Source organism: Ursus arctos, unplaced genomic scaffold, assembly GCF_023065955.2.
Source record: "Ursus arctos isolate Adak ecotype North America unplaced genomic scaffold, UrsArc2.0 scaffold_26, whole genome shotgun sequence".
NCBI lineage: Eukaryota > Metazoa > Chordata > Mammalia > Carnivora > Ursidae > Ursus > Ursus arctos.
The window spans coordinates 31,967,135-31,980,267 of NW_026622941.1; the positions used below are offsets into that span (position 1 = coordinate 31,967,135).

Here is a 13,133-nt window from a genome sequence, read left to right on the forward strand (position 1 = left end):
AGTCAGAAGAGTGTGCAGCTCTTGATCCTCGGGGTTGTGAGTTCAAGCCCCATGTTGGGTGTAGACATTACTAAAATAAATAAACTTTAAAAGATTAAAAAAATAAAGTCAATGTGTCTAAATAAAATAAATTAGAATAAGTATACAATAATGGCTAACATACAAGGGTTACTTAAATGCTATTCAAACAGTTTCTCATGTAATTCTCAGAGAAACTCTCTTAAATGGTACTATATTAGTCCTCATCTTGAAGGTGAGGAAATTGATGGACAGAGAAGTTAAATAATTTATTCAGAGTTACATATTTAGGAAGAAGTAGGGTTAGGATTTCAAACTAAGTAGTTTGACTCCAATGCCTATAAACCTAACCCCAGGATAAAATGCTCCAAACTTTATTTTCCCCAAATTCACTCAGCCAATAATATTTCTGTGATACCTACAGTACAATGTTCTAGATATTGTTCTGGTGTTGGGACTGTAAACTTAGATAAAACAAGGTTCCTGCATTCATGGATCTGACATTCAAATGAGAGGAAATAAACAATAAATAAATACTTGAAATGTCAGGTGGCAGAGTGCTATAAAGAAAATGTAAAGTATGGTGGGGATGGAGAGTGAGTTGTCAGACATGGTCTTAGCTTCAAAAATGCCAGAACAGCAAATAATTTTCCTTACCACTTAAATTATAAGAGCAGTCTGGGCTATGGAGTGCACAACATGGGAGAAGTCCCAAACTGCAGTGTTTATTATTTAATGACCCATTTATACATTGTCATTAGACACCATTATGTTCAGCCAGTCATGCTTTAATTGATTCAATAAACATTATGTGTACCAAATAGAGATATAGAGATGAGCGAGACAAGTCCTTGGGCCTAAGGATTTTACAATCCAATATTTCACCCAACTACATGATAACGTACATAATATACACTCCTATTGAAGTATCTCTTACATCTTAAAAATCGACTAAAGAAATTAAGCACAAGGCTTTTTAAAAATTAATTTGGCTAAGTAAAATGAATAAGAACATGTGGATAGTAATGGCTAACATGAGGGCTTACTACATGCTAAAAATTGTTATATGCACCTCGCATGCCTTACGTATGTTATCTTATTTCAGTGTCATGGTAGTCTAAGGGACAGTCACTTTTATTATCTGATTGAAACTGTGGCTTAAGAAAATGATATACCTTTCTCAAAATAACACAGCTAGTACTAGAGCCTGGATTTGAACCTGGATTTGAATTTATACTTTTAACTGCCATGATGATGGTCAAAGCTGAAACTATGATCTCTACAATAGTATCATCTGAAGCTTCATCCCAGACCTACTGATCCAGACTCCAAATGGAGTCTAGCAAAATTCTGTAGTCACTTTGTTTGAGAATCACTGAACTGTACTGTACTGCCTCTCTTCCCATTCTGTTCTACAAAGTAACATTTCTGTGGCAAACCTGTAGTGAGTACACAGTCTGGAAGATAATTTCCCTATGAATATATTGTTGATCAGACTATAATAAGGATGAGGGGTATTGGATTGATTTGTTAATTGGAGCTGGGGAAGGCTTAAAATTCACTGATTTCAGAGGATCTCTTTAATTTTGGATTTGAATTCACTCCCTTAATTTAATAAATCTTTTGTGGAGGAGTGATTGCCCCACTGGGCTTCCAGGCTACATGGCTGCTAGTAGAGAAATTAGGTCCTCTGTTATACTTGACGACATTAAAATTGTTCTGTCATTTTCTCTGAGCAAAGAGACATGAAATGCTTCAAATTCAGAATTTTTCAGAAAATAGGGGCACCTGGGTGGCTCAGTCAGTTAAGCGTCCGACGTTTGGTTTCAGCTCAGGTCATGATCTCAGGGTCCTTATATCCAGCCCGAGCCCTGGGCCCCAGGTTGGGCTTCGTGCTCAGCGGGAAGTCTGCTTCCCCTCTCTCTGTTCCTCTGCCCCTCCCCCTGCTTGTGCGCACACACTCTCTCTCTAAAATAAATAAATCAATGTTCTTTAAAAAGCTTTTCAGAAAATAAATTCTAGTGATTTTTTACAAGTTTAAATCTTTCAGATTTTGACAGTGAAAGTGGAAGGCTACCCAAAACATCCTAAGGGGATCATTTCACGTAGAGATGTGGAAAAATTTCTTTCAAAGAAAAAGAGATTTCCAAAGAACTACATGTCGCAGTACTTTAAACTCCTAGAAAAATTCCAGATTGCCTTGCCAATAGGAGAAGAATATTTGCTTGTTCCAAGCAGGTAAACTTAAAAATTCAATTACCCTATGGAAATTCACCATCTATTGTTATGTTTTAATTGTCAAAATAACTTTGGTTTATGATAAATGTATTAATTTTTTTTGCTTCTTGTGTACACTTTCTACTGAAATGTAGCATTTTCTTTTAATGAAAACACTATAGTTGACATTTTAAAATATAGTAAATACTTATTTTATGTATGTAATTACTATTTGGTTAGCCACTGCTTAAATTACTTAAGAAAGGTAAGTAGTGATTAGTGTGTGTGTGTGTGTGTGTGTGTGTGTGTGTGTGTGTGTGTGTTCACATGTGTTCTTACATGGCATTGAGAGAGTTATATTAGACAAGTTCTGGGGAAATAGTGAGTTTTCATCAGAAGAATTTATGGCAGTGAATTTTCTGAGGAAAGTGGCAATACGATGAAGGCCTAAGTTCTAATCCTGTATTATAGAAATTTTTCTTGTTGCTTTATATTTTCTTTCTTTTTTTTTTTTTAAAGATTTTATTTATTTATTTGACAGAGATAGAGACAGCCAGCGAGAGAGGGAACACAAGCAGGGGGAGTGGGAGAGGAAGAAGGAGGCTCATAGCGGAGGAGCCTGATGTGGGGCTCGATCCCAGAACGCTGGGATCACGCCCTGAGCCGAAGGCAGACGCTTAACCGCTGTGCCACCCAGGCGCCCCTGCTTTATATTTTCTTACTGCTGGGAAATGTTATAAGGTGTATGACATTGAAAAGCGCAATTGCATTGATTGGTAGATACTATCCAATTCTAAAAATACATATACACTTTTTTCTAGGACATGCATTTTTTCAAGTTTCATACAATCCATTAAAACTTGTCTATGCATAACTAATTGTAATAATTTATGTATTAGTATAAATAGAATTGCTGAAAAAAATGTCATGCATCTGAGCATGCATTGGAATTGATTAAATAGCCATTGAATTTTTGAAGAAGGAAGGGCATGTGGCAAAAGAACATTATAAAAAAGTGCAATTGCTTAGAATATTTATCTTTGACTTATTGATTTTAGGTAGTAAAGCACTTTGGTTAACATGGTTGGGTGTTTTATGAAGCTATATAATGCTTATGTCCTTTTCTCTTTAGTTTGTCTGACCACAGGCCTGTGATAGAGCTTCCCCATTGTGAGAACTCTGAAATTATCATTCGACTATATGAAATGCCTTATTTTCCAATGGGATTTTGGTCCCGGTTAATCAATCGATTACTTGAAATTTCACCTTACATGCTTTCAGGAAGAGGTACGTATTTAATGAAGACTTAATATTTGAGAAGTTAGGGGGAAAGTATATTAAAATTGTCATGTCATTTTCACAGTTTACTTATTGTAAGGCCACTGAAAATCAGAAAATAAGCTCATAAATCTTCAGAGTAGCCTCACGTAAGGCTCACATAGGCTCACGTAAGTTCATGCAATTTGTCAAGAAGGCAATTTCCCAAGTCCTCACTTAAAGCCTATTTGTTTTTATGTTAGGCACATTTACAGTAAGTATGAATATCTTGCTTTCCAGGCCAACGTAGACTAGAAGCAACAATTTTAGAAGGTAATATTACTAGGAGTAATTGGTATATAAACAGACACACACACACACACACACACACACACACACACACACACAAATGAACAAAGAAAAGCTAGAAGCGACTATCACTGCAAAGCCAGGGAGTTTTACTTAACAAAGTAACAGGTTGTGACCCTTCAGACCATTCAATGTAGAGACTTCATTAGCTCTCTTCTGCCGCACAATTCCTGAGGGATTTACAAAAAAGAATCAAACTGGGTGTTTATAATGCTAGCTCCTTCTTCTGGAAGAAGGGGAGACCTTAGTGCTCCAAAGGGAAAATATCATTTTTGGAGGGTTAAAAATCAGCTTTATGCAGCTGTTTCTGAATTCTGAAATAAACCTTATCTTGCTTGCAATTAATAAATATATATGTAGTTACATTGCATTAAAATGAAACATTCAGGAAGTTTTGATTTGAGTGTGACAACCAACCTCCTTTAAAGAGTTTTAAAAGTTATGAGAACTAGGGGCCCTTGGGTGGCTCAGTCAGTTAAGCGTCTGACTCGGTATCAGCTCAGGTCATGACCTCAGGGTGTGAGATCAAGCCTGCTTAAGATTCTCTTCCTCTCCCTCTGCCCCTCGCAGGCCCCACTCACACACAAGCTCTCTCTCTTAGAAAAAAATTGAAAGTTATGGAACTTATTTATGATTCTTTTTCTTCTATTAAGCATTTAAACTATTTAACATCATGAACCTGAACTCTCTCTTGGATTACCTACGGGGCATTTTGTCTATTTCTTTGCAAAATTAAGGCTAAAATACTTAATTCCATGTATAATAGATATGGATGAGGATTTGTATCATTAAGAATTCCAATACTTTGTTTCAAAACAAATATCTCTGTTAGCTACTTGTGGTATGTGCAGTGATTTTTCTGTTCCTTTAATTTATGGAGTAGTTCATAAATAATGGGTACATTTGGGTCCATTTAAACTTCTTTCAGAACGAGCACTTCGCCCAAACAGAATGTATTGGCGACAAGGCATCTACTTGAATTGGTCTCCTGAAGCTTATTGTCTGGTAGGATCTGAAGTCTTAGACAATCACCCAGAGAGTTTCTTAAAAATTACAGTTCCTTCTTGTAGAAAAGGTAAGGAAATTAATTTAAAACTTTGAATTGTACCACTAAAGAAATTTAAACATTTTTACAAAAAAGCTCTATAGTTTGCAGCTTTGAAACAGAATATGGTTCAGACAGGGTGTTGATAGCTGTCCTTTGGATTACGTAGGCTGTATTCTTCTGGGCCAAGTTGTGGACCACATTGATTCTCTCATGGAAGAATGGTTTCCTGGATTACTGGAGATTGATATCTGTGGTGAAGGAGAAACTCTGTTGAAGAAATGGGCATTATATAGTTTTAATGATGGTGAAGAGCATCAAAAAATCTTACTTGATGACTTGATGAAGAAAGCAGAAGAAGGTAGTGTTGATACAACTTTCAAATGTTTTTAAGTGATACTTTCCATACTTGTGGAGTTTTGTACTAAATGTAACAATTACTCTTATCCATAAGGGATGAGTTAGAGGATAGTACATTCAGTAAGAGTGACAGCTGAGAAAGATGGATTGTATTTGTAAGCAATGAGACCTTTGTGTTCTAGATTCAGAACATTTTTGGTTTGAGAGTTTGAATACTGGCTCACTGAGCGACATAACCTCATCTCTGAAATAGGAATACTAAAACCTACCTCAGAGAATTGTTATGAGGATTAAAGCTTCCAGAATTTGGCTATTGTAAATAATGCTGCAGTGAACATAGGGGTGCTAATATATCTTTTCAAATTAGTGTTTTCATTTTCTTTGGGTAAATACTCAGTCCTGGAATAACAGAATCACATGGTAGTTCTATTTTTAATTTTTCAAGGAACCTCCACACTGTTTTCCACAGTGGCTGTACCAATTTATATTCCCACCAACAGCACATGGGGGGTTCTTTTTATTTCACGTCTCTGCCAACACTTGTTATTTCTTGTTTTTGATTATAGTCATTCTGACAGGTATAAGGTGATATCTCATTGTGGTTTTGATTTTACATTTCCCTGATGATTAGGGATGTTGAGCAACCCGAATGTCCATTGATAGATGATTGTATAAAGAAGATGTGTATACATATATACATATACACATGTATATACATATATATACATATATACGTATATATAAAAATACATATACTCACACACACAATGGAATATTACTCAGCCATAAAAAAGAATGAAATCTTGCCATTTGCAACAACATGGGTGAATCGAGAGGGTATAATGCTAAGTACAATAAGTCAGACAAACAAAGACAAATACCATATGATTTCACTCTTTGTAGAACTTAAAATACAGAACAAACAAGCGAAGAAAAAAAAAGAGGCACGAAAAACCCAGGCTCTTAAATAGAACAAACTGGTAATTACCAGAAGGGAGGTGGGTTAGGAGATGCATGAAATAAATGAAGGGGATTAAGAGCACACTTATCCTGATGAGCACTGAGAAATGTGAAGAAGTGTTGAATCATTATATTATACACCTGTATACACCTAATATAACACTGTATCTTGCATAAAAAATAAAATAGGATGAGACACAGAAAAACTTAGCAACTTATTAACCATATAATAAGTGCCCTCACGAATGTGATAAAAATAGAGAATAGATTATTTCCTAGACAGATGTCAGATAGTCCGAGGCAGTTCTGAATTCTAGTTCCTGATGAGTGAACCTAGAAATGAGTTTTTAACATTCCAAGTAGAGAGGTATTAATTGAACCTTTAAAACTTTCTCAGATTTTCTAGAGAAAAATAAGATGGGTGAGAAAACCTAAAAGAATGATTAGAAATCATAGGAAATTTGATTATTTTTGTACAAATTTATATACATCCTTAAAAGTTTGTTTTAAAAAAATGTTTTCTGTACCTCTCAGGAGACCTTCTAGTAAATCCAGATCAACCAAGGCTCACCATCCCAATATCTCAAATTGCTCCTGACTTAATTTTGGCTGACCTGCCTAGAAATATTATGTTGAATAATGATGAATTGGAATTTGAACAAGCTCCAGAGTTTCTCTTAGGTAACTATTTTTGTTGGTTTGAGAATAAAAATTAGGATGTAATTTTTCCTTATAATTTAGAAAATATTCAAATATAATTATATTATCATAGTTTGTAGTGTCTTCATATATTTGTTATAATGGTTTTTTTTTGAATGATCTATTTGAAAGTAATATGTTACAGACTTGGAGTTTGCTTTGCACACATTCTTATGGACTAGGTTTGAGATAAGGGTGGGGCTGTCGTGGGGGCACATGTTTGTGAAATGTATCCTTGCATTTGCTGTAAGTGCCAGAAATGGGGAGGCAGGTAAGGAGATTTTCAGTTGTGTAATGCAGTCATTTTTCAGTCTCAAAAAGACAGAATAAGTACAGGAGGAACACCTCGAGGTAGTCAAGGAGCAGTTTTGTTCCTCAGGATGACAAACATGAATTCTCACAAAAATATTCATGAAAAGCAGTTTGGGATGAAAAATTCAGAAGCATTAAATTGTTGATATACTCAAGTTCTAAGCCTTCCTGAGAGTCACTGGGAACTGTGAAGAGCATTGGCTTGAGTTAAGGTAAAGTATTTGGAGGCGGTTCTGGCTTTACTTTGCGCAGTATTCATTGTTGTGTGTGTATATTTAATTTTAATTAAATTTCCACAAAAAGAATGCCTAAAATATGTCTGTCAGTACATTAAAATTATTAATAAAGAATGTCCAAAATGTGGGACATGACATGTAAAGGTAAAGAAACTGCTTTGTACCTTTATTCTTCACATCAATTGAGAAATTTAGAATGAATTTGAATGCTTTGGAGCTCTTGAAGTGAATATATTAGTAATAGTGGGTTAACACAAAATGCTGAATTGTCAATGCCGAATCCTAGATCTTAACCAATACCAAACTTGACTTGTGATTCCAAGGAAAGTACCAGGCATACTACAGTCTTTCTCTGAAGGGGTCTCAAGCTATCAGACAAAGGTCCCCAAAATATCTCTTATTAGTGCATTAAGGTGTGTTTCTTATTAATGGACACTTTTTGAGCAATGTATGTAGAAATGTTCACAAAATTCATTTTGAAGCATTTGTGGGATTTTTTTTTCAGTTTTATTGATATAATTGACATACAGCACTGTGTAAGTTTAAGGTATACAGCAAATGATTTGATTCTATGTATATCATGAAATGATTACCGCAACGAATTTAGTTAAAATTGATTATCCCATATAGATATAAAATAAAAGAAAAAGAAAAAATAGTTGTTTATTGGTGGTGAGATCTCATGGGATTAAGTCTCTTAACAACTTTCAATATATATATCACATAGCTGTTGACTATAGTCATCATGCTGTACATTCCACTCCTAGTTTTCACCTCTGACCACCTCTAAAAGCACCTGTGTTCTGTATTCCATTAATTACACAGAGGAAAGTATTTATAGAAGTACTCCCATTCTCCAGTGTCCTGTCCCATACACCCATAAATTCCATGTTTATTTACAATTTAGATCAGGGTTTCTCAAACTAGGCACTATGCTGTTTTAGACCGGATGATTCATTGTTATGGGAGCTGTCCCCCATTGTAGGATGTTTAGTAGCATCCTTGGCCTCTGCCCACTAGATAGCAGTGGTATCTCCTTACCCCCCTTCCCAGGTGTGACAGTCAAAAATGTCTCCAGATGTTGCAAAAGGGAGAGGGTAGGGGTAGGGGATTAGCATTATCCTAGTTGGGAATCACTGACCTAAACAAATGAGATATATCCTCTAAAAACATTTTTTTTTATTTTTTTAAAAGATTTTATTTATTTATTTGACAGAGAGAGAGACAGCCAGCGAGAGAGGGAACACAAGCAGGGGGAGTGGGAGAGGAAGAAGCAGGCTCATAGTGGAGGAGCCTGATGTGGGGCTCGATCCCATAACGCCGGGATCACGCCCTGAGCCGAAGGCAGATGCTTAACCGCTGTGCCACCCAGGCACCCCCCTCTAAAAACATTTTATAATGAGAGACTCTTCAGTATTTTTATGCTAGGGTAACGTGGTAGAGGTCATTCATTGCCATTTTCCTTGTAGGGTGGGAATGAATTTCAGGCCTTCAGTTGACACTTTCCTTCCAAGATAGCAGTTACTATATGACACTTCTTGATAGACTTGTGAATATTAATAGACTTGTTTTATGAAAACATTTTAAATGCACAGGTGTGGGGTTTTGTGCATCTGTTTGAGGAGTTGTGAGGTTTATTTCCTCTTAGGGGACTATTTTTCCAGAGAGCCGCCATAGTTAGGTACTTCAGTGGTATGACCTGAGGGGGTTAGGAAGGTTTCCTTGCCTTCAAGTTTCTTTCACACTTTGGTGTCTCAAATGCGGAAGAACAGTCCTTAACCTTATTTTTACTGTTAGCCACCTGAGGGAGATGACAGTCCATGCTCCATTTTAATATGGCAGTGATTCTGAAATAGGGAAGGGATTTAAAAAACTAGAACTCTTTACTGCTCTCACCTGAAATTTTGTATCTCCTTAGAGTGTATTTCTTCTCTCTGCCCATTTGTTTTTCCCTGTTGTTGATAGCTGTCCAGACTGAGGGGACAGAACAGGGGCAGCTATTACTTCAGCGTCCATCTGTCTTACCCTTGCTCTCCTTCCCCTTCCACTTGTTTTCTTTCTCTTTCCCCTCTCTTGTTTACCACTCTTGTTTTGATTCAAATACTTACCTGATTTGATAGCCTTCATTTCTCTCCAAAACTCTCAGTACCATCAATATTAACCCATGGTTTTAGAAGTTGGATATTTACTGAAGACTGAAGGGAAGGGATGGGAAGATACCATGACTGAAAATACACAGATAATACTTTTAACCTGTCTACAATCTAGTGGAAATATGACATACGCTCCAATGAATACTTATTATTTTTATTTTTAATGTACATTGTTTCTGAGCATAAAATAATATATGCTTACATATACTTATCAGAGATGAAAATACATACTACAAATACAAAAATATTAAAAAATTTAAAATATCTAAGCTTCCCATAGATGCATAATTTTACCACTTTAAAATAACAGATCTAAACATTATTCTATTTCTTTGTAGATTTTTCTGAGTTCGTTCACTTATGTTGATCAAGCGCTTGTATTTCAAAGCACTATATGAGAACCATAAATACTGTACAAATAAGAATACACTGTATGTCAGTGAAGAGTAATAGTCCATGGAGTTGATCATTGTTGATTTCTCAGTCTTTGGTATCTCAATATGTATTATGCTTTACAGACTTGATAAACACTACAGAGGTTGAGATGATGGAGCAACAGAGCTCTTTCAGTCACTGCATAAGAAGGGTATGGAAGCCTGAAGATACAAAGCATGTTCAGGCAATTTTGGCTATTCCAGTTTTCTAGAACAGTTGTTCTCAACCCTGGTCGTTCATTACTATCACCAGGGAATTAAAAGAAAAACGTCCTAATGATCAGTAACTCCTGTGCTTAATTAGGTGAGAATCTTTGAGGGTGGACTCAGACACTGGTATTTCTAGAAAGCTCTTCAGATGTCCTGTGTAGCCCAGCCGGAGAGAACCACTGGGCTAGAGCCCAAGGAATGAGCAGGAAGAGAACCGCAAGGCGTATTCAGAGCTACGATATGGATTTGTCCCTGATTTGGGATCTTACTTAGTAGACAGCATAGAATAATTTGTTATTGAACAAGAGAGTGAGACAATCAAAGTGTAATTATAGGGAGACTGATTTTGTAGGAGATGGAGACTGCACTGGAGGGGATGAACTCAGAGGCCTCCACAGTCTAGGCAGAAAGCACCAAGGGCACCAAATGGGTGTCATGGGAATGGGAATGGAAAGGAGGCATGGGGCAAAGAATGAAGATGATTTTTTGGGTTTTACTCTAGAATGACCATGAAAAGAGAGTTGTTTTTAAATCAGATATATGAGGTGGAATAAAAACTAGTTTGGAGACAAGATGATGAGGATGGCTTCTGGTGCAGCAAGGTTGAGATTTGGAGGGGCATGCCAGTGATCCCCAGTGCAAAGCTGTAAATATAGGATGAAGTTCAGAGGGTGGCTTGTGGCTATAGATGAAGATGTGAAACACTCAACACACAGGAAGAGATGAAGTTAGGGAGTCGGTGAGTAGTTGCCTGGGGAGTATGTAGACGGAAGATGGGAAGGCTGGAACGAAATCTTTAGGTGCCTCATAGTTCACGGCGTAGAATAAGGAAGAGGAGGCATCAAAGGGGACTTGATTCAATGAAACAAGTGCGTCAGATTTCTGTTCACGTATACAACATATGTAACTACAGCCAATATAATTTATCTAGCTTTTCTGCTTGGACAGAGTCACTGAAGTGCTTTGTACTTTCTTTTCAAAAGGTGATGGCAGTTTTGGATCTGTTTATCGAGCAGCCTATGAAGGAGAAGAAGTGGCTGTGAAGCTTTTCAATAAACATACATCACTTAGACTGTTAAGACAGGTAAGAAATCCAATAGTATTATTACATTACATCAGACATTGTTAATCTCCCGGAACTCTGGTTTTGCATGTGTTTGTGAAAATGCAAAATGACCACATTTCCCCCAAGTCTGCCTGAGTTTAGTTACAAAATCTCACTTTTGTCCTATCTTCATTGAGTAAAAAAAAAGTGTGTTTTGTTTCTGCTGTAGAAAAACGAAAAAAAAAGACAGTATTCTGAGAATTCTTGACCCGCATCACAGTTACATACCCCAAGTACAGAAGAAAGGAGGATACCTCTATTGAGGTCTTGTATTTAGAAAAACCCAAATCCTATACACAGTGGCTCATTTAAAAATTTCTCTTGGTTTCACTTCTATCACATGTTCTTTTCTCCATAAGCACTTTATGTTCAGGATGGTGCTGTGCGCTGATTAGCTTAGGCCGTTGTTAATCAATCAATCTCTATGGTAATGCAGATGGTATTACTTAAAATAGTCCCACCTTTTCCTGAGGCTGGGGTTGGGGTCAGTTCCCTCTGAAATTCATGGTCAGCTTGCGTGAGGGTTGGATACTCAGCAAAAATCAAGGTACCCTTAGGAAGAAAGAAGAGTTCCCTCTGTAATTCATGGTCTGCTTGAGTGAGGCAGCAAAAATCAAGATACCCTTAGGAAGAAAGAAGAGTGAGTGGATGTTGAATGCAAAGCCAATGGTGGTCACTCTAGTACCCTCATTGATGTTGAGTACTGGTGGGGATTTATTCTATTTTCTGAGTCTTTCCTGACAGTAGGAATGAGAGAGTGAGTCAGAGTGAGAGTAAAGGTAAAACCCAATTTGAATTCTGTAATGTTATGCCAGAACTCAACTGTATTTTTGAGTCTATTCATTCTTATTAAAAAAAATAAATTGAGAAGTAATTTGTGTCTAAGTCTGAAACTAAATGACTTGTGTAAACTTAAAAAAAAGGCACAGTTACAATATATTAGTTATTGGGGATAGTGAAAATAATTCCATGTCTGTGTAAAATATCCTGGAGTAATCTTATTAGTATTATCAAAAGTTACACTGGGGCTCTAGAAAGAACTTAATAAACATTTTATATATAGAAGCAAGTCTATGAAGCAAATCTGGGCACAGTCTCTTTCAATCCGTAGGCAATTGGTTGTTTAAATTGATTTTTCAGCCTTGGTCATTAGTCTTTAATATATGTTTCAGATTTTATGCCGTGTGCTCAGGGAACCCTGCTGAAAATCAGAACACTAAGAATGTACACAGGCCTGAGTAGTATATAGGCAGCTCGGTGACCCAAGGAAATGATAGGAGAAATGATATGCACAGTAGAGTGTGTAATGTGCTCGTTTTTTTTTTTTTTTGAAAAGATTTTATTTATGTATTTAAGATAGAGAATACAATGGGGGGGGCAGAGGGAGAGAGAGAAACAGACTTCCTGCCGAGCAGGGAGCCTGACATGGGGCTCAATGTGGGCCTCCATCCCAGGACCCTGGGATCATGACCTGAGCTGAAGGCAGACGCCTAACTGACTGAGCTACCCACGCACCTGTGCTTGTTCTTTGAAAAGGAAAGAAAAGGAAAGCTCTTCAGTGTCTGGTGCTGCATTTTGAGGGTCATCCTACCAGTGGTCACGAACTGGGGCTGATCTGTTAGAGGCTTCTGCTCCTTTCTCCTTGAAATCAGTGAGCACTTTTCGAGGATGGAAAAATTTGAATTAGGCTTCTTTCTGCCTGGGCCTCTGAAAGAAAACAGACCTAACTTGACTGCTTCTCATCAGTTTGAACCCACT

The 13,133-nt window shown here is 36.9% G+C and overlaps 1 protein-coding gene across 6 annotated transcripts in view; it reads left to right on the plus strand.

Annotated features, from left to right (window-relative positions):
- LRRK2 (leucine rich repeat kinase 2) overlaps positions 1 to 13,133 on the plus strand; it is a 135,620-nt gene that overhangs the window by 84,221 nt on the left and 38,266 nt on the right. For all 6 annotated transcript variants that reach the window (XR_006409898.3, XM_057318803.1, XM_026502095.4 and 3 more), the window contains 6 exons: positions 2,069 to 2,256; positions 3,368 to 3,522; positions 4,790 to 4,936; positions 5,076 to 5,267; positions 6,761 to 6,907; positions 11,254 to 11,354. Coding sequence is in view for 5 of the 6 variants with exons in the window: in XM_057318803.1 (XP_057174786.1) it covers positions 2,069 to 2,256; positions 3,368 to 3,522; positions 4,790 to 4,936; positions 5,076 to 5,267; positions 6,761 to 6,907; positions 11,254 to 11,354 (930 nt within the window). In the remaining variant the exon portion in view is untranslated. The remainder of the gene's footprint in view (positions 1 to 2,068; positions 2,257 to 3,367; positions 3,523 to 4,789; positions 4,937 to 5,075; positions 5,268 to 6,760; positions 6,908 to 11,253; positions 11,355 to 13,133) is intronic.